This window comes from Centruroides sculpturatus, unplaced genomic scaffold, assembly GCF_000671375.1.
Source record: "Centruroides sculpturatus isolate CEXI.00-Female unplaced genomic scaffold, Cexi_2.0 scaffold529, whole genome shotgun sequence".
In the NCBI taxonomy this organism is placed as follows: domain Eukaryota; kingdom Metazoa; phylum Arthropoda; class Arachnida; order Scorpiones; family Buthidae; genus Centruroides; species Centruroides sculpturatus.
Window position 1 is genome coordinate 273499 of NW_019384820.1, and position 23805 is coordinate 297303.

The 23805-nt window shown below is 33.1% G+C and overlaps 1 protein-coding gene across 3 annotated transcripts in view; it reads right to left on the reverse strand.

The window, feature by feature from the left end:
- The window catches only part of LOC111629922 (FUN14 domain-containing protein 1-like), a 55981-nt gene that overhangs the window by 11042 nt on the left and 21134 nt on the right, over window positions 1-23805 (reverse strand). For all 3 annotated transcript variants that reach the window (XR_002757418.1, XM_023373874.1, XM_023373873.1), the window contains exons 4-5: window positions 15223-15298; window positions 11038-11157 (exon numbers count right to left, since the gene is read on the reverse strand). Coding sequence is in view for 2 of the 3 variants with exons in the window: in XM_023373874.1 (XP_023229642.1) it covers window positions 11038-11157; window positions 15223-15298 (196 nt within the window). In the remaining variant the exon portion in view is untranslated. The remainder of the gene's footprint in view (window positions 1-11037; window positions 11158-15222; window positions 15299-23805) is intronic.

Genomic DNA, 23805 nt, shown 5'->3' on the forward strand with positions numbered 1-23805 from the left:
CAGACGGAAAAACAAAAAATATCGTGTATCCACAAACACTCCAATAAATAAATAGAATTGAAACGACACTTTGAAATGTTTTCCCGATGAAAATGAATAATAATAATAAGTTTCAATAAAAATAATAAAATGTAAATTGAATTTTATCATAACGAGTTTGCTTGAATTTCCTTTCTTCTGAGATCGCAGCAATGTGCGACGGATAAGCTAGTATTTAACTATAAAATTTTAACAATTAAAAGATGGGAGAAAGGGTTACTTCTCTTGTTACAAGGCAATGATAATGAAGGGCATTTCTGCATAATTATTATGGTTTGATCAAATCCACAATGCAGTAGTTGAATGGGAATGTTTATTCTTTATGAATTTGAATTAACATCTGAAAACCTTCTGAAAAACCTAAAACAGGTTCCTCAGAAAGAAACAAATGCCCTTTATCACCTGGTCATTCAGCTGTCAATAATACAATCATAAAAAAATTATCATAGCCTTTAAAGAATAAAAAAGTCAAATTCCATTCCAAACTAGAAAATTTCTTTTAATATCCCACTCTTAAAATCAATCAAAACAAGAGATGAAACAAAGAAATAAAAACAAAACAATCAAAGCTTGACCAAGAGAGCTTATTTAAGACATTATAGTGTTAGTCACAAATATTACATTAATTCAAAAGACCAATAATTCCTCCTCCAGTTGCATGACAACTGCAGACTTTTTATTAAACTTAAATAGTCTCAACAAATCTCAGAATTCTGTCCACAATACAAACTATAATAATTTATATATAAATAATACACACACACTAAAATCAAATTCTTGCTAGCTTACAAAATAAAATAAAATAAAATAAAAACTAACCCTGTGAGGAGTTGTTATTTTACAGTTTGAATAGATGCTGTTCCTGGCCAGATTAATATATATACATACATATTAAAAACCTGATTAAACGTATTAATAAAACTTGATTAACCTGACAAGGTACAGCATCTATTCAAACTACAAACTAACTAACTCACAGGATTAATTTCGTTTGTTCTTATTTTAGTTTGTTATTTTGTAAACTAGCAAGAATTTGATAAGTCTATTGGGTAGGAATTCCAAATATAATACTAGGTGTAAGTAGTTAGTACTTAGCAACAAACAGTATTTAATCAAGTATCAATTACAATTACCTGTTACTTCCTAACGAGTAATTAAGTAATAAGTAATGAATGGGTTTGGACACCACTTAAGCAGTGATTGCATTCTGCAATTTTTCAGCTATGCAAGTAACTGAAACTGCAATAGCTATTTCTACAGTATTAACAAGCAAATCCCCTCAAAATACTGCATGAATGCAACTAAAAACAAAAAGCTTGTTGTTCTTGCACTAATGATTATGTGAGGATCCAAATCCAGACTTTCAGTATGTTTATATCATTATCTCATAATGTCACATCGTCACTATAAACTTGATACATAACTGTCAACTTTCGCACCTGGGAGCAAAACATCTGCTAAGTTCTCAGGCCTGACAACGATGCTTTCTCATCACCTCTCGACCTAATATCGTGATTTCATCAGTTCAACAACAAAAAAAATCAAAAAACTAAGGCAGTCATCGCCATTTCTTCAATAGGACTACTCGAATTAATTTTCCTGTGAAACTTTTTCGTATAACTTGTGCTCTTTTGTTGGGATACCTCATCGCTTTTGGATAACTCGCCTAATATCCAAGATAAAGTCAGAACTATTGGAATTAGACCTGTCTTGCCAACATGCTACTGATCAAGATATCATAAAAGGTATTTATTGCCATGCGTATTTATTGTAAACTCTCTCTCTCTCTCAGGAATTGTGGAACTTTAATGTCCATTTTATATAGCTATTATCCCTCGAAACAAATGCATCTAAAATTGAGCATAGTTAAAATCGATATATTGTATGTCCTGTTACCAATTAAACCAGGGGTGAACAACCTTTCTGTTTCTCTGGGCTGCATTGGAAGAAGTCAAGGAGTTTTGGGCGACAAGTATATATAATATATACTTGTGGTCCAATATACAAGTATATTTAAGGATTAACATGTCTAGATTATAATAATAAGTATTAAATCTTTATCACGAAAAAGGATATTTTAAAAAATTACTTCTACAGACACTTTCAATTTTTACTTAGAAATAGACAAATTCATTTACTATAAAAGAGACAAACGAAAATGTATTTGAAAAACACAAATATTTGTTTTGTTTTATTTGGGTCTCTAATTAATAAAAAGTGACAAAACACCATTTTAAACTGCATTTTTATTCAACTAATATATAAATAATATGTAGCCCAAGAAGTAGCCAAAGCGCCAAATGATATTTTTTATATCAAACAAAAAAAGTAGCCACATTTGGTGCAAATTTAGCCAAATCTTGCAATGTTGGAAGAAATACTAAATAATGCTGGAGTTGGGACTCAAAAGATTATAGACCCAAATGCAGGGAAAGGAGAGAAAAGACAAAAGATAAAGACGTGAGAAAGGTTGGAAAATTAAGGGTCAATATTTGCATAACAGAAGATCTATTTAACCTTTCTCACTACTTTTGTCCTTTCTCACCTTTCTTCCTTTTCCCAAATTTGGGTCTATAATCCTTTGAGTCACAACTCCAGCTTTATTTAGTAATCCTTCCTCATTCACACATCTCCAAGTATTTGAAAATATTTCCTTTCCACTCAAAAATAAAATATGAATAAAGGTTTACGACTTTGTGAAACTTCTTTTTTGAGTTTATGCCATTGAAATAAATAAATAATAAAAATTTAAAACATTTGTTGGTTTTGTTTACACGTTTATTGAGCCGCATTGGAACTTGCCTTGGGCCGCATGCGGTCTGTGGATTGGACACCCCTGAATTAAACAGTTGTTATGTTAACTCGTCTCTGCATAAGTCACTTCCGGTGTCTCGAATCTGTTCGCTCACACACGTGATTATGCGTGTGAGAACATAACGGTTTCTGTGTCTGTCTGTAAAGACACAGTGGTGTCAGTCCTGACAAACCTTGTCATTGCGATCTTTGTAGACACGATGTCGACCCTTCAGTCCCATGGTGCCGAAGTATAGGGGGGCTCTTCGGCATTGTCACAATTACAAGTGCATAAGCAATGAATAAATGTCTTCGTTTAATCATCATTACTATTTAAAACTGTGGCAAATTGGAACACAGAGTCAGAATAATGATCAATCAAATTGATTTTAATAACAAATACCTGTGAAATTTCCTCATTTAATATTAGAGCTTTTCTCCTTTTTCTTGAAAAACAAGTATGGCTTTGTTTGGTTAATTTTTCTAATCATACAATATCAGTCATAATCTATGCAGTCAATCATTTCTAGTTTATTTGTAACTATGCTATGGCTACATCTTGAATGTATGAACAAAGTATGGCTTCCAATTTACTATCAGCATGATATTTTGTTTTTCATAGGTTCTGTCATTTCAAACAAAACCTTGAATATTAAGATCTATTTAGATACTTCTTTGAATATTTAATGACAAGTAATATACAATATTTATGATCATCAACCAAATGGCTGAAAATTATAAACAAACACAAATTTAAAATCAGAATGTTTTCTAACTTAATTTATTAAACAAGTTGACACTAAAGTAGAAAACAATTAAATTTATTAGAAAATGACACACTAATTAATAATTTAAACTAGTCTGGAAGAAAAGATGAACTTAAAGTGAGACTTGAATCCACATAGGGTAAATGTGTGAAATATCACATAATTTCTTATCACAGCCTGTATTGAAATGAAAGATGAAAATATTGATTTTGAGCCCAGAATAAGACTTCCCTGTATATGCAGGTGGTGAAGGTCATGTATTCAGGGAAGGAGGATGACTTAAAGCTTTTACAATACCTTTGGTTTGGTATACAATCTGACAAAAGTCCAGTTTCATTACCTTTATTATTTGTCCAGCTGGTTGTTTTCCTTATAAAATCTGAGCAAAGAGGTTCTGGACTCACAGGAAAGAAAAAGGTCAGTCAAATAACATACACACTTAGTAAAATGCTAAGTTGCTACACCAAGTTAGGATTAATCTGGAATGATGGAGAGCATATATGGCATGTTCTGTTAACTCCAATGATTGAGACTTAGTGACTTCCAATAGTTAACAGTGGAAAAGCATGCACATCTTCCATTGATTAAGAGAGGAGAACACTGTCCTTGGGACACAGGATTTTATAGATTTAGTTCCTTGATCAAACATTCCAATTGGTGTCTTATTTATTTCTAAGTGTAATTAGACCATTTCAATTGTGAGAAAGGTTTGATGTTGACAATTTGACGGTGACTAGATCCCAATCAGAGATATTTGTTGTGAAGCAGTTAACTGTCAGGAGAAAGTATACACTATTATTCCAAAGTGCAAGTCTTTTGAAATTTCAGTGGAAAACAAATTATTAAAAAGAATTTTAACTGTAAAAATAATTCCTTTTTCTTCTTGAAGAGAGGTTTAAGGTGAGGGTTTGGACTGACCAGGTCCTCACATTACCAGTTACACTCCTTATTCTTTTGGTCCAATCGTTGCCTCCAGATATATATGATTTAGAATTATACTAGGTAACAGTAGTACAGAGCTTATTATTTTTTGTAACATGTATATGTGAGCTGCTGGGGAGGTCGGGAAGTCCTCTCCTTCTGGCCACAGGTCGGTGACCTACTTTCTTGTCAAGGATGGCGTTTCGTTCAGTTGTGCGTTACGCAAGTGGAGGAGAGTCGGAGGGGTCGACGATAAGACGTTGGCTAAGTCGAGTAACGACACCATTTAAAAAACAAAACAAGAGTTTATTAAACTAACTAACTAAATAAAATCTTACTAAAATTCTTAGACTTCGCAGATGAGAGAGAGAGAGTTCACAATAATATATCATACCTCTGAGATAATATCAGAGGGATATTTCTGACTTAAAGGTTTCAAAAAGCAGTGCTCGTCTTCCAATTAAGGGCTTCCAATAAAAGGTCTTCCAATTAAGGGCGCACAGCACGTATGAGGGGAAGATATGGCCCGTCTTCGTCGTTGTCTATTTGATTGGCGACTCCCGAGAGGGGAAGGAGGATGGCTTTTATACATTTTGTGGTGGAAAAATTTGTCAGGTGACCAATTGTTTTAGCAGGTGTGGGGTTAAAGTTGATGTTAGAATGACAACAATATGATGAATTTTGCCAATAACTGTAAACTATACACAGTTTGATCGTGAGAATGTTTATAGTTAAATAGAAAGAGTTATAAATTTCTCATACGCTTTATATTACAGTTCTGTAGGGTCAAATTCCTTTGGTTAAAGGAATTTTTTTATTTAAATTTATTAAAAATTTAAAGGATTACTTTCTTTTATGAAATTATATGAACTTCGAATTTCACATCACTCTTTGCTTTCTTTAAAATTGTACTTAGATAGTGCAATTTTAAAAATTAGGTGGTTGATTGATTTTCTCGGCTAGAGGTACGATTAGAGGTATGATTATAAAATGATTACAAATCTCTTCTTTACTTTTCATCTCTCTCATCTATTGAAAGGAACAGTTAATTCATTGGTTGATATTTAGGTGTAGAAATTAGAACTAGGTGTACATATAAATTTTTCTCGGGCACACGTTAAACTTGCGACAATATATATGGGTTAAGGTCATTAACAGCGTTGTCTTAGATTGTTTGCCAGGCGCTGGCTTGTTGATTGGCGGAGAGTGAGTCCTTGTTGACCTGTTGTGAGAGTAGTTCAAAGTTCTTTGTGTTGAGGTTCTCTTGTAGGAGTACATGAGGTCTTCTAGTATGTCTTCTTGAGTGGGCGCTTGATACGAACTGGATAGAGTTGGGCGTAGATATTGATGAGTATCTTGCTCCGGATATTGTTGAAATTTTCGGGATGATGATATTTAGCGGGTAGGTCCTACGATGAAAGGTCAATGGAAGCTAGGTGAACATTTCAGTCAGTGACTAGCTGTCCTACAGGTGATTACATTCTGGAAGGGAAGAAGCACGGTTCTTGTCCAAATAAAATAGTTTTAGTTATACTTTATGGAACGAGGAATACCCTTGGTTTGTCGAGGTAAGTAGATTTACATAATGCAGAGGTTTACTCTCTCTCTCTCATTAATTTTAAATCTTAATATCATGGACTAATTTTACTTAATAAGATACAAAAATAGCTTAATGAATAAAGCTAAAATTAAAGTGAATCTAATATCGATTATATTCCATTGTAAAGATAGGAATACTCGAAACTTACGAGAAAGTTCTTAGAACAAAAATATATGCAATAACCAATATAAGAGGATTAAAATAGGGTAGTTAGGACGGTTAGTCGGGAGACTATTAATAGGTTAGAACAACAGAGGATTGGGGTCGTTGAAGGGAATTGCCTCGGGGTGTCACCTCTTGGGAAGGGCCTGGATATGTATCGGTTGGCTTTTCCCTTTCGTTTATAGTGGTCTCTTCCGGGTTATTTTCCAGCGTGTTTTGGTGGTCTGTTGATCTAGTTTTTCTGCACTGTATGTAGTATCGAACAGTACCAATGAGGCAGATTCCAATTAACACTGTACCAAGACAACTACTAATTACAATTATCCATGAAGAGGGAGAAGTTCCGGACGATGGTGCCGTCGATAGTTGTATTAACTCGTCTAGGTCATACTGGATGTCTGCTAAAGAGCGATAGGCTAATTTAATATCCTCATTGGAGGTTAATTGGTGGATTCCTCGCTCTCGCAGGTGTTTCCCAAGTATCTGCATTTCAGTTTGATTTAAAAGATGGTCTATTTGCAGAACTATCAAGTGTTATGCAATCTCATGTTGCATTGTTGATCTTCCTTGAAACGGTGTGGTAAGGATAAATCCAGGTAAATAACCTGTACACGCATTCGGGAGATTAATTATCCCGGTATGATTTAATTTGTAGGTAGTGGATACAGAAGAAGGGTTTGAATGTCTTGTGGGACATCTAATCGTTAGGGTTAGAGAATTTGGTATGGAATAAATCCATGATCCCCGTAGGTCAATCTTTTTAAATATTGGCATATATTTGATAACTATTTGGCAAGTGCAGAGGTCTTTGATCTTGGTTTCCATTCCCGTAAATAAGGCATATTCACAACTTTGTTGAGGGAATCGTTGAATAGGAACATCTAATGAACAAACAGGGAAATGGTCTATCTTGCACACAGTTAGATCGTACTGTTGTAGTAACATATAGGATTGCCTATCCATAGATAGGGCAATGACTGGGTATTCAGGTTGAAATTGGACAAAGGCCGTTAAGACAGAGATGTAGGTCGGAAATTTTAGAATCTCGTATACATCAAAATATCCATGAGGAGTTATTAAGGGTATCTTAGCAAAAATTCTCAACTTGTGAGGTAAAGCAACAGCAATGGTAGTAATCCATTGGTAATATTTGAATAACGTATCTTGTTTGATAGGTTCGATCATTGCGTACCCCTCTGGCAAATGAAGTTGGATGTTCTGGAGGGTACGTAGCATAATGTCGCGCGGGATAAAATAGGTTCTTAACTGGTTATGTTCCAAAATATCAATGGCCTCTCTTAACTCTACTAGTTGGAAATGCAACTCTTGGATAGAAAAGTCAATTTTTCAAAGAATAGCTTCAAAGGCAAGGTCATATTGGTACAGATTCATTAGTTCTCCGAAGGCTTCCTGTATTTTAAACAGTACATAAATTTGATGTCGATTATTTTTACTGATGTTTAGAGTATCATTTAAGAGGGTGGTTTGGGAGTGCAATAAATGAATGATTCCTTCGTTACGCTGGTTAATTTTTGAAATTTTGTCATTTAATGTTTTAATATCTTCAGATGTCGCAGTGCCAAAGAGAAATTTTAGGATTTTTCCGCCAGAATCTATCAAGCCTTGCTTTTTTGTCTGTGAGAGCTGTATGGTAATTAGGGTGGTGAGCTCTTGATATTCTTTATGGTAATTAAGAAACAAGGTTTTTACTATCTCAAAGCTTTTTTCTGGAAGATTCCATTGTGTCTGTGGGTCTTTGTCCTGCGGTGGGATATGTTCTTGCTGTTGGATCATTGTCTCTAAATAAACAAGAGAACTTGAAATGAATTGAATTTGTCACTCTAGGTGCTCAAAGGTCAGATCATTCACCAGGGTCCAGTGGCTGGTGGTTATTAGGAAATTTCCTCGATGCAAGAACACGACTCCTTTTGAGAAATCTTCCATTTTCAAAGGAAGGGTTGTCATCGTGAGCAGGCTTAGGAGAATACTATAAATTCGAAGATAACTCATGTCGTTGACCCGGCGGTGATATTTTTCGTGTAGGTCGATATGATCAAAGTAGAATTCTTCCCCTGAAATAGTGAACTAGTGTCATTAAGTTCTTAGAACTTGTGGTGAAATGACTAAATACAAAATGATTTGGGGAGTTATTAGGGAAGGAGTATTTAACGCGCTAACTGTGTCGCGAGCCAATAATGATAAGGCTAAATATATTAGGATAAATCTATATTTATTAAACTAGGTTATGAGGACGATACACATATTGTTAGATAACAAGGATGTTTACATATTGGTTGATTATCTGGACATCAGGGATACATATGAATTTTTCTGTTTTATACCTTTATTATAAAATATTTTCCTCGCACATAGTAATATATTGATAACAGTACCATATCACTCCTCCTCATTATGATCAAGTATCATCTCTGAACCAGGAGCGTTGATTGGCTTCACTTGCCGGTGTTGTCCCTCTAGGTAGGGATTGGAATATAGGGACTTGGGATGCCTGCAGAGAGATGGCGGATTGTCTGTCATAATGTTCTTTTCCACGCTGATTCTCTTCCCTTACAGCTTTCTTGAGCTCACGGGGACACACACGTCCTATAGGAAGAATAAGGGTGACAGGAGTGGCCCCTCTTTGCCGTTGCATCCGTGCAAAATTAAGCACGGCTCGTATCAAGGCGGCGTTGACTATTTTTCTTCGTGGCGCCGTGAGGTCGGGGTTCCACCATTCTTCGTAATCCGTCATCTCTGTAAGGCTCAGGGAAGGAGAGTTTATTCAGACAGAATTTCAAAAATAAACTTAAAGTTACAGTGGCCACAAAATGCGTATATTAGGTTGGTGGATACTTCAAGAGGAGGAGAGGGAGGAGAGGTGGAGATGGTGGTGGCTCCCCAGATGGGAATATGGGAAGACCTCCAGAAGAGTGTGTTGCTGCCCCTCTTAAAAGTAATAGAGTAATTGAGATTAGAAGAGCTTTGTCGTTCGGTGAGTAGGAAAACATTGATAACAAAAGAAGGTGGCTCGGTTTGTCGTTTTGTGACCATTAGTAGAAGATAATGGCTATACCAAGTTAGGATAGTAGCCCAATTGTTAGAGTGGTGTTCATTTGCTGGGACCCCTAAGAAGATTAGGCGGGTTTGTTGTAAAATAGGTACGTACCTGAGGATGATTGGTCTGTATGTGTGCTATCAAATTGGCTAAGGCTCCTCTCCATACGCAATCATTGTCAGAGAAAGGACAAGCCACCGGTCGGTATGAACACGTGTTTTCATGGGTCTCCTAGTTGGCCTCTTTCAGCAAGACCGGGCATCCAAACGTTTTATTAGCACACGGACGTTGTAGGGAGGATATTATTTGTTCCACAGCAAGATTGCGGATGTAGCCTAGTGTCTCTCGGCACTTGTGACATGAGGATATACGGGGTCTGCATTGCGAACATACAAGATGCCCATTGATACACTGGTATACAGGTGGCTGTACCAGGTCATAACAGATGGGGGCAGTTGAGTACTGCTGGCAATGAATTGTCTTGTTCAGGGTTAGCCATGAGTTTCTGAAAGGGATAAAAGGACCAATAAGGAGAGGAAGGGTAAAAGGAAAGATATTGATTAGTCTTAATATTTGAGTCTCTTATATGAGATATAGCTTATATCGCAACACTGAAGTCGTATTGTTTTTCCTTTAGATAAACTAAAGGGATTAAGGGGAAGATGACCGACTATCAGCAGGAGAAACGAACCGTGGTATACGACTATGTGTGGGTTGAGGCATAACCCAAGGTTCATCTTCAACTGGGCCCCGACTGCAAAGAGCATAGGGCGACGTAGTTTCGGGCTCCCCTTCCGGCTCCAAGTCGCTTTCTGATTCATGCTCTTCCATGTCATCTTCCTCTTCCTGTTCTGCCTCTTCCAGTTGTGGAGAGGGTATGGAGGCCAAAATAAAATCGTCCCAGGGGGTCGAAAGAAATACCTTGTTGCGGCTCTGCCATAAAGAGGCCAGGTTCCGGCAATCCGTTAGTTGCATTGACGGTTAGGTCAGCCTTTAGGTCAAATTCTTTTCGAGCGATGGTCGGTTTAATTTGGTCCGTATGTACTGTAATTCTTTACTACTGGTTCCACAACTGAATGTAAATTTTTAATTTTGTTTTAAATAAAAGCGATACAGGTGCCCTTTAGACTTCCGTTTCATCCCCTTTCCTATCCTTCTTTATAATTTCACCTTCAGCCTTTTCCTCTAAATCATCATCTTCTCCATTTTCACCCCAGGCAATACCTTTGAGTAGCCCTGGTTTCATCCCCTATCTGCTAAAAGTAATAGTAGTATAGAGCTATTATAACTTGTTAAATATGTATATAAATACAGTTTTGAGTAAAAGTTAAAGCTGACCAAATGCAAATGGTGTTTTTGTGTGTGTTGACAGAAATGCCCCAGTTGGTAAAACAAAATTGATCTGTATATTTGAATAATTGAAACATTTATCTTGAACAAATTTATAATTAAAAATAACAAACAGTCTGTCTATCAATAAAAATATATCATGACATTGTCACAATTCCAAGCTGCAATTTTTTAATCATACTTTAATTTAGACTAAGCTTTCTATATCTGGTCTTTATTGGGCTGCAATTTTCAAATTAATTATTTCATACAAAATAGTTTATATTTGTGATATTATTGCTTTCTTTAATGTCTTACTATATTTAATATGATATATTTCAATATATAAAAAAATAAACAAAATACATTACTTCATTAACAAGTTGAGGAAGCCTGTTCTTTGCTTCTTTTTCCAAATTCTGTTTTGCTTTGTTCAGATCTTTATTTACTGTGGTCCAATTAACTTTGATATAACCTCTATATTGTGCAATCTGAAGAAAATTTTAATGAAAAATAAGCACCTTTATTATTACTAACAGTTTTTTTTTTTCCTATATATTTTTTTCCAATAATTTTCTTTGATAAAATATAATAAATTTTTATACTTTAATAATTTGAAACCGTGTTATTCTATGTCTTTGTTTCACAAGCATGATAAAGTGCAGTCACTCAGATGCATCAATCAGTCAATGAAAAAACAATGAACCTATAAGCAAGATAGGAGGTGAGATAAACAAAAACTTAATAGACAGACTATTTTAAGAAACATCTAAAAGAGAAAAAACCTTTGCGTACATTATCTTTACCAAAATCTATTTCAGAAGTTATACCAAATAGAGATAGGAACTATATAAACTTTAAAATATTAAGATCTGCAATAAAATATGAATATATTAAAATTAGATTAAAAAGAAAATTAAAAAAACTTAAATACAAAGAAATCAAAATTTAGACATTAATGAAAAGCAAAAAGAGAATTTTAAAAATTATGCATATAATAAACAAGAGTGACTAATAAAAAAATTCGAATACCTGACTTTGAAAGAATAAATGATTGGAAAAATACCCTTATACTAAATAAAACACAAGTGAAGATTCCAGAACAAATCTGCAAAATGTTATATAAAGGACTAGATTTCACTGGCCCAAATCAATGGAAAGTACTAGATATAATACTGAACTTGGATTGTATATGTAATAGCCTAACCAAAATAGACTCAAATATAGAAAAAATGAATATTAGTAATAAAATCAAAAAATATATTACAAGGAAGGAAAAAAAACGAACGTTAGAGATAAGAATTATTTTCAATATAGAGATCAAATTAACACATTGCATACGTTCTTAAGCAACAATAAATTAGAAATCATAAAAGTCAATAAATTGAAGCAAATAATTATAATTACTCAAGAATGGGTACAAAGGAAAAAGTTAGATATAGTAGAAAATACAAAGTTTCAAGAACTACCAATTGACCTTACTCAAATAATATATACAGAATTAAAAAATAGAATTACTAAACTACAAAAATTAAATAAGCTAAAAAAAGAAGCATGTTTCATCTTAAATGAAGATAATAAAAGAGTACCAAAATTAAATGTGCAGTTAAAAACAAAGTAGGAAAAAAAGTGCAACCTATTGTAGATTTTGAATATTCCAAAATTATAAAATCTCAAAAAATTTTTAAAACAAGAACTCCAAAAATATAACAATTCCAGTTTTGCTATAAAAAATACTAATAAACTTATAAATGAACTTAAAAAAATAAATATAGAAGAAATGTTTAAAATAGCCAGTCTTGACATTATTGATATGTACCCATCGATAATATGGGATATTATAGAAAAACTAAATAACATTAATGCAATGGCAGAGATAATAGAACTAATTAATTTTTCTTATAAAAGTAACTATTTTGCAATAGAGGATAAATACTATACACAGATGGACAGTATCAGTATGGGATCAATGACTGGACCAAAACTGGAAGAACTAGTAATGGAAGATATATATAAAGTAATCAGTGTGATAAATGGAATAAAATTTTACAGAAGGTATGTGGATGACATCATTATAATATATAAAGAAATCAAAATCACAATTGAAAAAATAACATAAATGACAATGTAAAATTTAAAATAGAAGAGGACAACAAAAATAAAAATGAAATAAGTTATTTAGATATCATAATAAAATGTAAAAGCAATAAATTAGAGTTTATACCCTTTAAAAAATTGTGCTCAGTACAAACAACTATCAAGTATAACTCTAATATACCTTTATACATAAAAGAAAACATATTTCAAATGGAATACAACAAAATAAAAAACAGAACTAGTGAACGTATTAATAAATTTTTACTAGTTGGTTTTGGTTACCTGAATAGATTACTAAAACGTTGGGAAGGAAAAATACGTACAAAGAAGAATAACCTCAAAAAAAAAATTACGGGTAAAATATAGGGCCTTTCCACATATAAAAGGTTTATATGAGGAGATTTGCAAAGAGATAGAAAAAATTGATGTAAAGTTAGCACCAACATATGAAAAATTATATTCTAGAATTAAAAAGAGACAATCTGTACAAAAAGTATATCTATATGTTCCTTAAGTCTAAAGCACTGCAGGAACAATTCAGTGTTCTATGTCACATTACACACTATATAATTGTAACATAGACAAAGATAATATAAAAATCTTACAAAAAGAAAGAGATTCATACAGTAGAAAATTTAAAGAAAGCATAGAGATTCTGAATAATAAAAACAGTATAAACAAAAATCTTAGCCTCAAAATAAATGAGAACTGGTTACAAATATTGTAAAAAAACTGAACATAAAATTAAGTAAGTATAAGCTATCAGTGTTATTACAATTTTTAATATTTTCAATTTATAACAAAAACTAACATAAAAAAAGATTATTGTATTTTCATTATAAATATATTTAAATTAGCTCTACATTACTAAAAACAACCTGTGAAAATTGGGAAAGAAAGATGCTACAAAATATTATTAAAAAAATATTATTTTTTAATAACTTATACATTTTTTGATAATAAAAAATTTAGAAAAGTTTAATCCTCTAAATAAAAATTAAAAGTAAAATAGAAAATCAGTGCGAGGCTAAGCGATGAGAGAAATGTAGTGCTTTAAGAGTGCATACATGATCAGAAAACTTCCTTTTTACAAAAAACCTTCTGAAATGTTTAAAGCAATGTTTCCTAACGTGGGGCCCACACACCACAGGGGGGCAATTCGAAAATGGACTCGTCCAGAGTTTAAGTTAACTGTATAGCTGCTGTATATGTTCGGGGGGCATAAGAATTTTAGAAAGGCTTAGGTAGTGCATAGCACAAAAAAGATTGGGAAACACTGGTTTTAAGTAAACGTGTATTGTTGAAGTTTTAACAAAATGTGTTTTAATAATTTACAAACTCTTAATTGTCTTAAAAAGAACATAACAGGTATGCCATTTGAAATGTTAATTTATATGCTTAATACTATGTCGTAACTTAGTATAATTTATTAAATGGCAAAATGAAAAAAAAGGGAAAAATCTGTAATCATGCATACACCCGTTTAAGAAACTATGCTTAAACATCACCCAAAATTGGCTAATGTGAAATACAGAACAGAAGGCATGTTCTTTGTAATTATATGTGTTATCTTAACAATTTAATGCTATATAGTAACCATGTACATTTTAAAAATAGTTGACTGAGGAGGGGCATTGTGAGCCCGAAACATGTATCAACTAAAAAAGAATAAATAAAGGATGAAAAGCTGCCGAGTGTCTGATTGACTGCACTTTATCATGCTTGTGAAAAAAATAAATTTTTATATAAACATCTCAAATCCTGATAATTATATTAAAGCCAAGCAATTACCAGATTAACCTGGGCTACATTACCACTACTAATAATTATTAAATACTGAGTAATTTGGCACTAGAGGTAGGTGTTAGATGTCATATCTTATTAAATTTAATAATTATAATTAAATTAATATTTACTAAATAATTTAGAAAATTCCAAAGAAAAAATTGGCCCACAACAGAACTTGAACCCACAACTGCCATTGTCAGTTTAGTATTGGACAGAGATCCATGTAGTGTAACTGACAATGTAAGTGGCAGTTGTAGGTTCAAGTTCTGCTGTGGGACAATTTTTTTCTTTGGAATTTCTAAATTATTTAGTAAATATTAATTTAATTATAATTATTAAATTTAATAAGAGATGACATCTAACACCTACTTCTAGTGCCAAATTACTCAGTATTTAATAATTATTAGTAGTGGTAATGTAGCCCAGGTTAATCTGGTAATCATTTGACTTTAATAAATTTTAAATATTTAATCTTTTTAAACTTCAACTATAAAACTAATAAATTCATAACAGGTTGATAAAAAGAAAATAAATGTTTGGCAAGGTTTGCATTTGTAATTTTATGGTCAGAAGTTTAAAAAAAAGCTTAAATATTAAATACAACATGTTTCTGTTTGTTTATAAATTTTTATCATAGCATCAATATATTGTAGGTATGTAAAAAGAATTACCTGCAAAAATATAATACTTCCAGCTACAGCTGCTGCTGCTACTTTTCCAACTTTAGTAAATAAATAACCAGAACACCTAAAAAGATTTTCAAAAAGATTAAGATTGTACTAATATATAAAAAATAAAATATTTGAAAAAATATACTATGAAATTTGTTTTGAATTTTATTTTTTTTAAATTGTTGATCATGAATTTATTTGTTTCATGTATTTTATTATAAGACTACTGTTATATAAAAATATTACATAAAACTTAGAAAGATTATTATTGTTGAGAGTCATTATTATAGTATACTAGCTTATGTACCCAGCATTGCCTGGGTTTATAAAAGAAAAATTTAAACATATGAAATTATTAATTTTATGAAAATCCTGTTCAAAAAGAAAAATATCTGAGTCCTTAAATGTAACAATTTGACTTTAATAGCAAAACAGAAAAAAAAAATACTTTTCACAGTATTACCTGGAAATGTGAGACATTTTTTGAATGTCTTTGGAATTCATTAATATTTGAAAAGTGATCTGTGTTGGATGGCCCAGCACATGACCCATTTTAAGAGCATTATCAGTATGCCTAGAAACTAATTGGAAAGTATATCTTCATAAATAGCAAACTTTATAGAAAAATTATTAGAATTAACAAAGTACCATTCAGAAATGAAAATACCCAAGGTATTAGATGTCGTAAATTAATATTTATATAGTTTTCACAGTGTAATACTTTTGACTCCATGCACATGAGTGCTGTGTGCTACCTGTTGCAATAATGATATAGTGCATCTATTTTGTACTGTATCATTGTCATGGTAATTAAGTGAACATAATACTTGTTTTTTTAAATTACTGTATTTTCTTTTTGTATAAATTTAATTCAGTTTTATTTTTAAAAATTTTTTTGCCAACAGATAGTCCTACATGTAAAGGCAACAAGTTGGATGTAGACAGAAATGAATTGATATTAAAATATTAAATTAATATTTTGCTTTAGTACAGCTTAGTGCCAATTCTAGTGTCTAAATAATACACAAACTTACTGATCCAATTCAGTTTAAGAATAAAGATTTGTATAAAGGACAAACCAACAAGAATTTGTTTATATATATATATATATATATAGATTATTAAAACATTGCTAAACTTTAAAAATGAAAATATAAACATACTTCTCTGTCATTCCAAAAACAATTTTACTTCTAAATATATCAAAAAGTTTATCATAAATAATATCAAAAGAATATTTACCTTCAATTTGTAGAGTTTCTATTATAATATTTTAGACAATTTAAAAAATTATTTGGTAACATTTTTATTAAAACAGTGTACTTGCATTTGTATACCAACAGATATCAAAGCAATTATAAAATGAATATACAGTTGGTCACAAAGGGCCAATTGCAGAGAGAACATTTACAGTAGATACTGACGACAGTTTAGAGATCATATCATCTAGACAGCGATTCATAAATATTTCATTACAGAGTCTTGCCACAGGTTTAGATGGCATTTTAATTCAAGTGAAAGCTATCACATTGTTTTGTTTGTCGCAAAGTTTAGATAAAAACAAATATCATTCCTTTGAAAAACATTGTAAACAAGATGAATCAACAGAATTATTCATTAATTGCTTGGATTGAAAATAATATAATTAAATACTTTAAATAAATTTGTTTTAAATGTTTCAGTTGCAATATTCAAATGAGTGAAGACTGAAGANGATGAATCAACAGAATTATTCATTAATTGCTTGGATTGAAAATAATATAATTAAATACTTTAAATAAATTTGTTTTAAATGTTTCAGTTGCAATATTCAAATGAGTGAAGACTTAAGACTACAATTAAACCAGATGCTTTAATTTACAATTCATGTATTATGTCTGTTATAAAACATTAATGCATTTTGGTGTCGTTATTGTTAAACAAACAGAAGACAATTTTAGTAATTATGATAACATTTTTATAGAAATAAAAATAAAATATTTAAAATTATTCATCTCAACAATTTCAAAGGGAGAGAGTAATACAATATCAGAATAATTCCTTAAAAATCTATTCTGAAGATGAATTCTGAATTTGGTATAAACTTCTAAATCTGAATTTGTTCATGTTTTAAATTGTATTGGCTACAAAATTAAACATCAGAATAGAAAGGATTGTCATTAACTGTCAGACTACAGTTGTTGACAGCTTTAAGATTTTATGCTACAAGAAAATTTAAGATAGCTGGCATTCGGGACACCTTATTGGAGTTTTTCAAACATTACAAATGAATAACCCAATTGGCTGAACAACTTCTAAAAGAGGGGAGTAATGGCAAAGAAAGTAATAGCTGATATTTTGTCAAGGTTTGTTTAGACAGTGTTCAGAAATAGATAATCGCTGTCTTTGCAACACATTTTAAACTGTGGTTCAGGCAGCCAATGTCTAGACATCATTCAGTTGTTAATTGTCATTTAAAGTAAACTCTGTCTCTGCAATCGGCCCAAAATGTTTTTTAAATTAACGGAGAAGATTTCCTTTCTCACAATACTCAAACAGCCCTCATAGTATTTCAGGTGCTCATTGAGAAAGGCATCATTGCTGGGCAACAACTGACAACAAAAGGGTTTGTAAGGATGAGAGAAATGCTTTATTCATAATACTGTACTTATCTTAACATAGGATTTAATAAAGTATACATTATTATTTGTGAGATCTGGAATTTTTGTAACAATAATGATGTTCTTTTATTAACTAAAATTTTAATTACTTTACTTTCGTTTAAGTAAAGAATTGGAGAAAAAACCGATCTTAGCGAGACTGTGTAAACATTCCTGTCATAACTATCAACATCTATTGTTTTCTGCAGAACTTACGGATCATCTTGCAGAAAAGTTTATAGTTAACATCCAACTTTCGTCATTTGTTTTAAGTCCCTGGAACACCTATAACCTTTAATTCATGAACATCCAATCACGTGGTGGAAATTCCCCACAAAAACCTACAAAAGACAGTTCTTACCCCCTCTCGGGGGAGTCTATTACTGAACGCTGGACCGACGACATCGCACCGATTCTCCAAACCCGCTGAATTCTGATCTACGACCGACGATAAACGATCATCGCCAAAGTCGCAAACTTTGTATAATTGTGCTCGATTGGATAAAACCCACTTCCCTTTGGACAATTAAGTGCCACCATGGATTTAGTCAGAAAAGGAACATTAAAAGAGGTATGAAAAGCGGGAAACTCTCTCTCGGGAAAATAAGCGGTATAGAAATGCTATTTGTGTAGTTTTTGTCCATCTTGCTTCTTTTAAATAAATAGTTGTTATATTGTTGAAATATGGTAGACTCCTTTCCTCGATCACGCCCTTCACCTTATCGTCGACCCCAAGCAACACTCCCTCCACTTGCCTGATGTATCATCCTGACTAGTGACAGAGGCAGGCGACTTCTGACCTCCCCTCTGGTTCACAATTGTATTTCTGAACATGGAATAATACATTAATTTCTTGCTGCAACCGTGTTTCTAATAACTGAATTATTAATTGAAACAGGGAGTGATCAGTTTCACATTCATTATCATTTTGAAAGTCAAAAATGTTCAACTGACAGAATCATGTCATAAATTATGATAATGTTAAGACTGAGGAAACACATATATATAATAATAATAATAATAATAATATATGTGTGTATTTCTTCCTTTTGCCTTTGAGTTTTATTATATGTGTGAGATTTCGACCCCTTTTTCATTTCCATTGTTGTTTTGATCAATGTTAATTGAATATTTAAAGTAATATTCTAATATTCTATTCAGGAAAAGGGTGTCTGAAAAGTCAAGCAGTGAAAAGAGGACGAGGTGGAAAAACCCACATATTCTTTTTCTCGCAATTTTCTGATAGATAAAAACCAATCAAATATCAGTCTAAGTCAACAGTCACTAGGATGTTTGGACTTATGTTACAATCCTAGTCAAGACAGTTGATTATTAATTAATTAATGATGGGAAACTGTCAAACGGATGGAATTACGAGGTAAGAGGAGTCATCAAAATGGCTAGAAAATAGTAATAATTCTTACAGATCATCCGATTCTTGACAGCTCGTATCTGTTGAACCAGGACCCAACTTGAACTTGGAATGCATTAAATCACAAGTCACCTGAGTCAATTCCCATGTGCAACACACATAAAAAGGGGTTGCACCCAATCAACTGGGCGGACACTCTCCCAGAAGCAAGAGAACAAGCTTCTGTCCATCACCCAACTCATTTCGCTGTCTCCAGGTTCCCATCTCCCATTGCTCTCAAAAGCAACCTCCATGATCCACAACTGTCTCGCCAACATTGTATAAATAGGATCCAGAACTGTTGAGTGATTTCCTGAGATATTGAACTTAGAACAATAATTAGAGATATATGTAAACTGTCTTGGTTTGTTAGTTGTTAAGTAGTTATAGCACATAACCTCTCCATATGTATTTAACCTCTTTGTGTTCTATGTTAAATTTGTTGTTTTGTTTAACTGGTGTTGATATCAGTTATTGCTCAGAACCGATTCACCCTATCGACTTACCACCACACTCCCCACTCAACAACTAGCCTTCCTATTTAAAGCGATCCAGTGACCTCATGAGTGGGTTTTACCAACTCGATGACTAGAGGGCCTAACCCTAAACCATATTCTCACATATGTATATATAAAAAAACTCAAAGGGAATGAAATATTAAATTTTAATAAATACACAAGTAATGTATTAAATTTATTATACAAATGTAAGATTTCCTCAACAGTGTGATCTACAGACACCTTTGCACAGTATAGACTCCCCCTATCTTACAGTCAAAGATAGGGTTGCTTGCTATTCCTGCATGTCTGACATGATAGGATGGACTGCATGGGGATAGTGGTTGCAGACACAGAGTTAACCAATTTAACAAACAAAGTCATATTTGTGGTAACTAAGTATACTTACAATCATCGATCACTTTGAGGTGATTTGAGGGTGCAAGGAAATAAAGTCTGAACTCCAAGTCCGGTCCATTACAGCGAGGACTAAAGACAAGCAGAAGGAAAGACTGACAGCTTTACTCCACCAGTCTTTCCCTCAGAGATGATTATTCTTCAGATGCTGTTGGTCTTCTTGCAGGGTAAGACCATGCTTATGATCCTTTAGTAAGAAAAAGAAGTTGGATTCCTTCTGGTTTTGTTCATCAGAATAAGGACCCCCATGTCCTTGAGAAAAATGGGATTTTATGCAATTTGTCCCCAAATTCCAAGTTCAAATTTGTCACAATCCATTGCTTCTCTCATCCTGACTAATTCCCGACCTGTTGCTAGGGGCTGTAAATTCAGCTGACAGAAGTGATGGCCATTCCTTTTCAACCTGATGCAGACCTGCTCTCCGTTAAAGGTTTATTTATGCTTCCTCAAATGATTGCTGAAAAATTACAGAAAATAGCATTTCTCTTCCCTTTTAGAGATGATCGGGCAGTGTCCACAAGGTCCCTAGATACACCTTCCTCCAAGGAAGTATTTATATTTTCAATTTTGATCAGCTATTTGCTAACAGTGTTTTACATCAATGTCACTTCCTTTTTCTTGTGTAAATAGTGACACAGGAAATATGACAAATAAGTTTTATAACATCGAATTCCTTCGTTTCTGTTGACTTTGCATGAGGGATATATTGGTACTAGTTTGATGGTTAGTTAGTTCATATGCATCAGTGGGTAAGGTATAGACTGCATAGGACACCCCTCTTTAAAAATGGTACTTATTAGGGAAGTGTCATTTTAACTAGTAGCTCCAAAGTTGCCAGTCTGCTTGACACTCACCCAGATAAAGAAGATTCCACACAACAAAGAGGAAATCATGTTTTTATAGTTGTGTTATGTTAGTGAGATGCGTTACAGGAGATAATATATAAAACAGATTATTCTTAACCTAAAGAATTACAGTAATTTTAAATTACAAAACGATGTTTTGTGTTTTCTAATACATGTTCATAACTATAAATTTGTATTTATCCAAATCAGCTATATCTAACAACGTGAGCTGCTGCAATTATATTGATCACACTTGATTTTGATTGATAATATATGAAAAGGAAAATTACACTATGTAAAAATGATTCGCAGATTGAGCATCATATATTTATTTTATAAGTTTCATTCCATTTGTCCCATAATACTACTACTAATAACAAAACAACGTTTATGGTTGTATTTATTCACATTTCCTTCCAAAATACTTGAAATCTTATTTTATAACACAAACAGCAGTGCAATGCATTAGCTGATTCACCTGTTTAAATTGAACACAACTGCCAGACTTTTACACACTACTTCCAGTTTGTAAGGGAGGTTACTCTTGACCTACTTTTTGGAAGGTCACGTGCTTTCCACACTTAAGGAAGTACTTTCTATATCTGCTAAAAACAACTGTTTCTTCTTTGTTATTTCGTGGATCTATTTGCATTATGTCAATAATATTGATATACTGCATCTATATTGTTTACAGCTGCAACCTAATGAAAAGTAGTTCACCATGATCATCAGGTTAATTCATGTTTTGATTAAATCATCTACCATTCATTCAATAGTTCCACTTTGATTAAATCTTCAATCATTCTTTCAATAGCTAATCTGACTGTCAAAGTAAGAAGAGTTATACATCTAGCATGTGTGCATTAAAGTTGGTAGCTCTACCATAATAATATTTGGAATACTCCTCAGCATCAGAGCTATGGTTGTATGCCCTGGAGTTCTACGGTACCAGTTCACTTGCATTAGCATTAGCACCAACATAAAATTTTTTTATCTAATAATTGTTTAGCTGAATCTGCTCTTGATAAGTGATCAAGCATTGATACCAATGATAACCTGTGAGTTACTAAATGTAACTGGCAAATTTAGTGGTACCTTTAACCTAGATACTGGTGATATGTGCATTAGCACCTTTTTGGAACCTAATGGTTGATGCAGGTTAGCCCTCTACAGCCACACCATGTTAACTGATGTCAAGCAGAAAAGGGAGATTCTTTACACCCATTCTCCATCTTTTCCTTCTTTCCTGTTATATTATTTTTTATATTCATGAATGTCAGATAAGTCATTCAGCAAGTACGCACAAAACATAAACAAGATTTTTTATATCTCTATAAAAAGAAATGATGATATACATACAAATAAATTTACAAAAATTTTTTCCATGTTTTTAATCTTCTTACTCTCCTCTTTTTGCAATTTAGCTGCAACAGCAGCTTATCTGGGGCAGAAAGACATGCCATGGCAGGTCTGCGTGGACCTTCTGGTGAATGGTCCAGACCCCCACCACATCTCCTTCTGTTCTCTGGCCTAAGTCCTATGTTTGAAGAAAAAATTGATCTAGCTCCTTCCCATCCTCCCAAATCTTGGATGATTGAGGCAAGATGGTACTCTCCCATTGATCCCAGTTCTCTATAGGCCCAAATCAGCTGAAACTGGTGTTTCCTTGGGAAGCTGTGAGGTTACTAGCAGTCCCTACCTCCACCAGATCTTCTGGGATTGGATGTCCCACAGAAAAGATCATATCCACTCATCTGAAACCTTTCAGAGCAGCCAATTTCCTGATGGCTCTCCTGACAGTTTCTTGGGGGACAGCCTCCTTCCAACAATAACTGTGAATCTCTGGAGGATGTTACTGTAGGATCCTATTCATCATTGGGACTGGAGTCCAAAGGACCCTGCCCACCAGTTCTCTTGATCATGTCCTCATATATGGCATGTAGACAGGCTCTGAATCTTATCGTCTAAGAAGAAAGGGATAAATATATATAGGTTAAATATAGTTAAAATGTTAAGTTCTTTCAAGGTTTGTTCACTAGACTTGAAGGATGCTGTCTTTTCTCACAAAAGGCACTAAATGTCTTGGCACAGTCTTTCTCGCCCTGAAAGAAGACCGACAATATCTGAATAACAACAAACTCCAAAGGAAGGATTGACAGCATAATCTGGACTCCTCTGCACATCTTCAGTTCTCACAGTAGTTGTTAGAAACCAAAAATGATGATGTAAGCTCCTCTCAACAAAATTTGATCAGGAAAAGAGCAGTGTCCTAAAACAATAAAAAATTATCGTTTTATCGTTTGCTGCTGCAAGCATAGCTCTGTATTGTAGTATCATGATAAAGATATTTTGGTGTATTTATTTACATATTGAGGAAATTAAAATGGAGAAATTGTTTTGTAATATTGTGATAGGAATTCATCTGTATTTATTTACCTATTGAAGTAATTAACAATGAAGTAATTCACCATGCTTTTGTAAACTTGCTGAGGAGGGACCTGAAGGTCTGAAACACAAAGAAAGCGTGTACAGATATAATACAAGGTGAAAATAAAGATTGTTTGTTCCTCTGAATAAGTTCCCCCCCTCTGTTGCAAGAACCAAAAACACCAGTGCAATACATCCTATTAATAAGCTTAGTCCTCGTAGACAAACATTTAACAAAATGTAGAAAATAAGGGCATAGAGGTGAAATATGAATTAGTGATATTGTTAATATGCTGGCTAAACTTGTGAGCTGCTCACTAATCAATGCGGGAGATGGAAGCCATGAG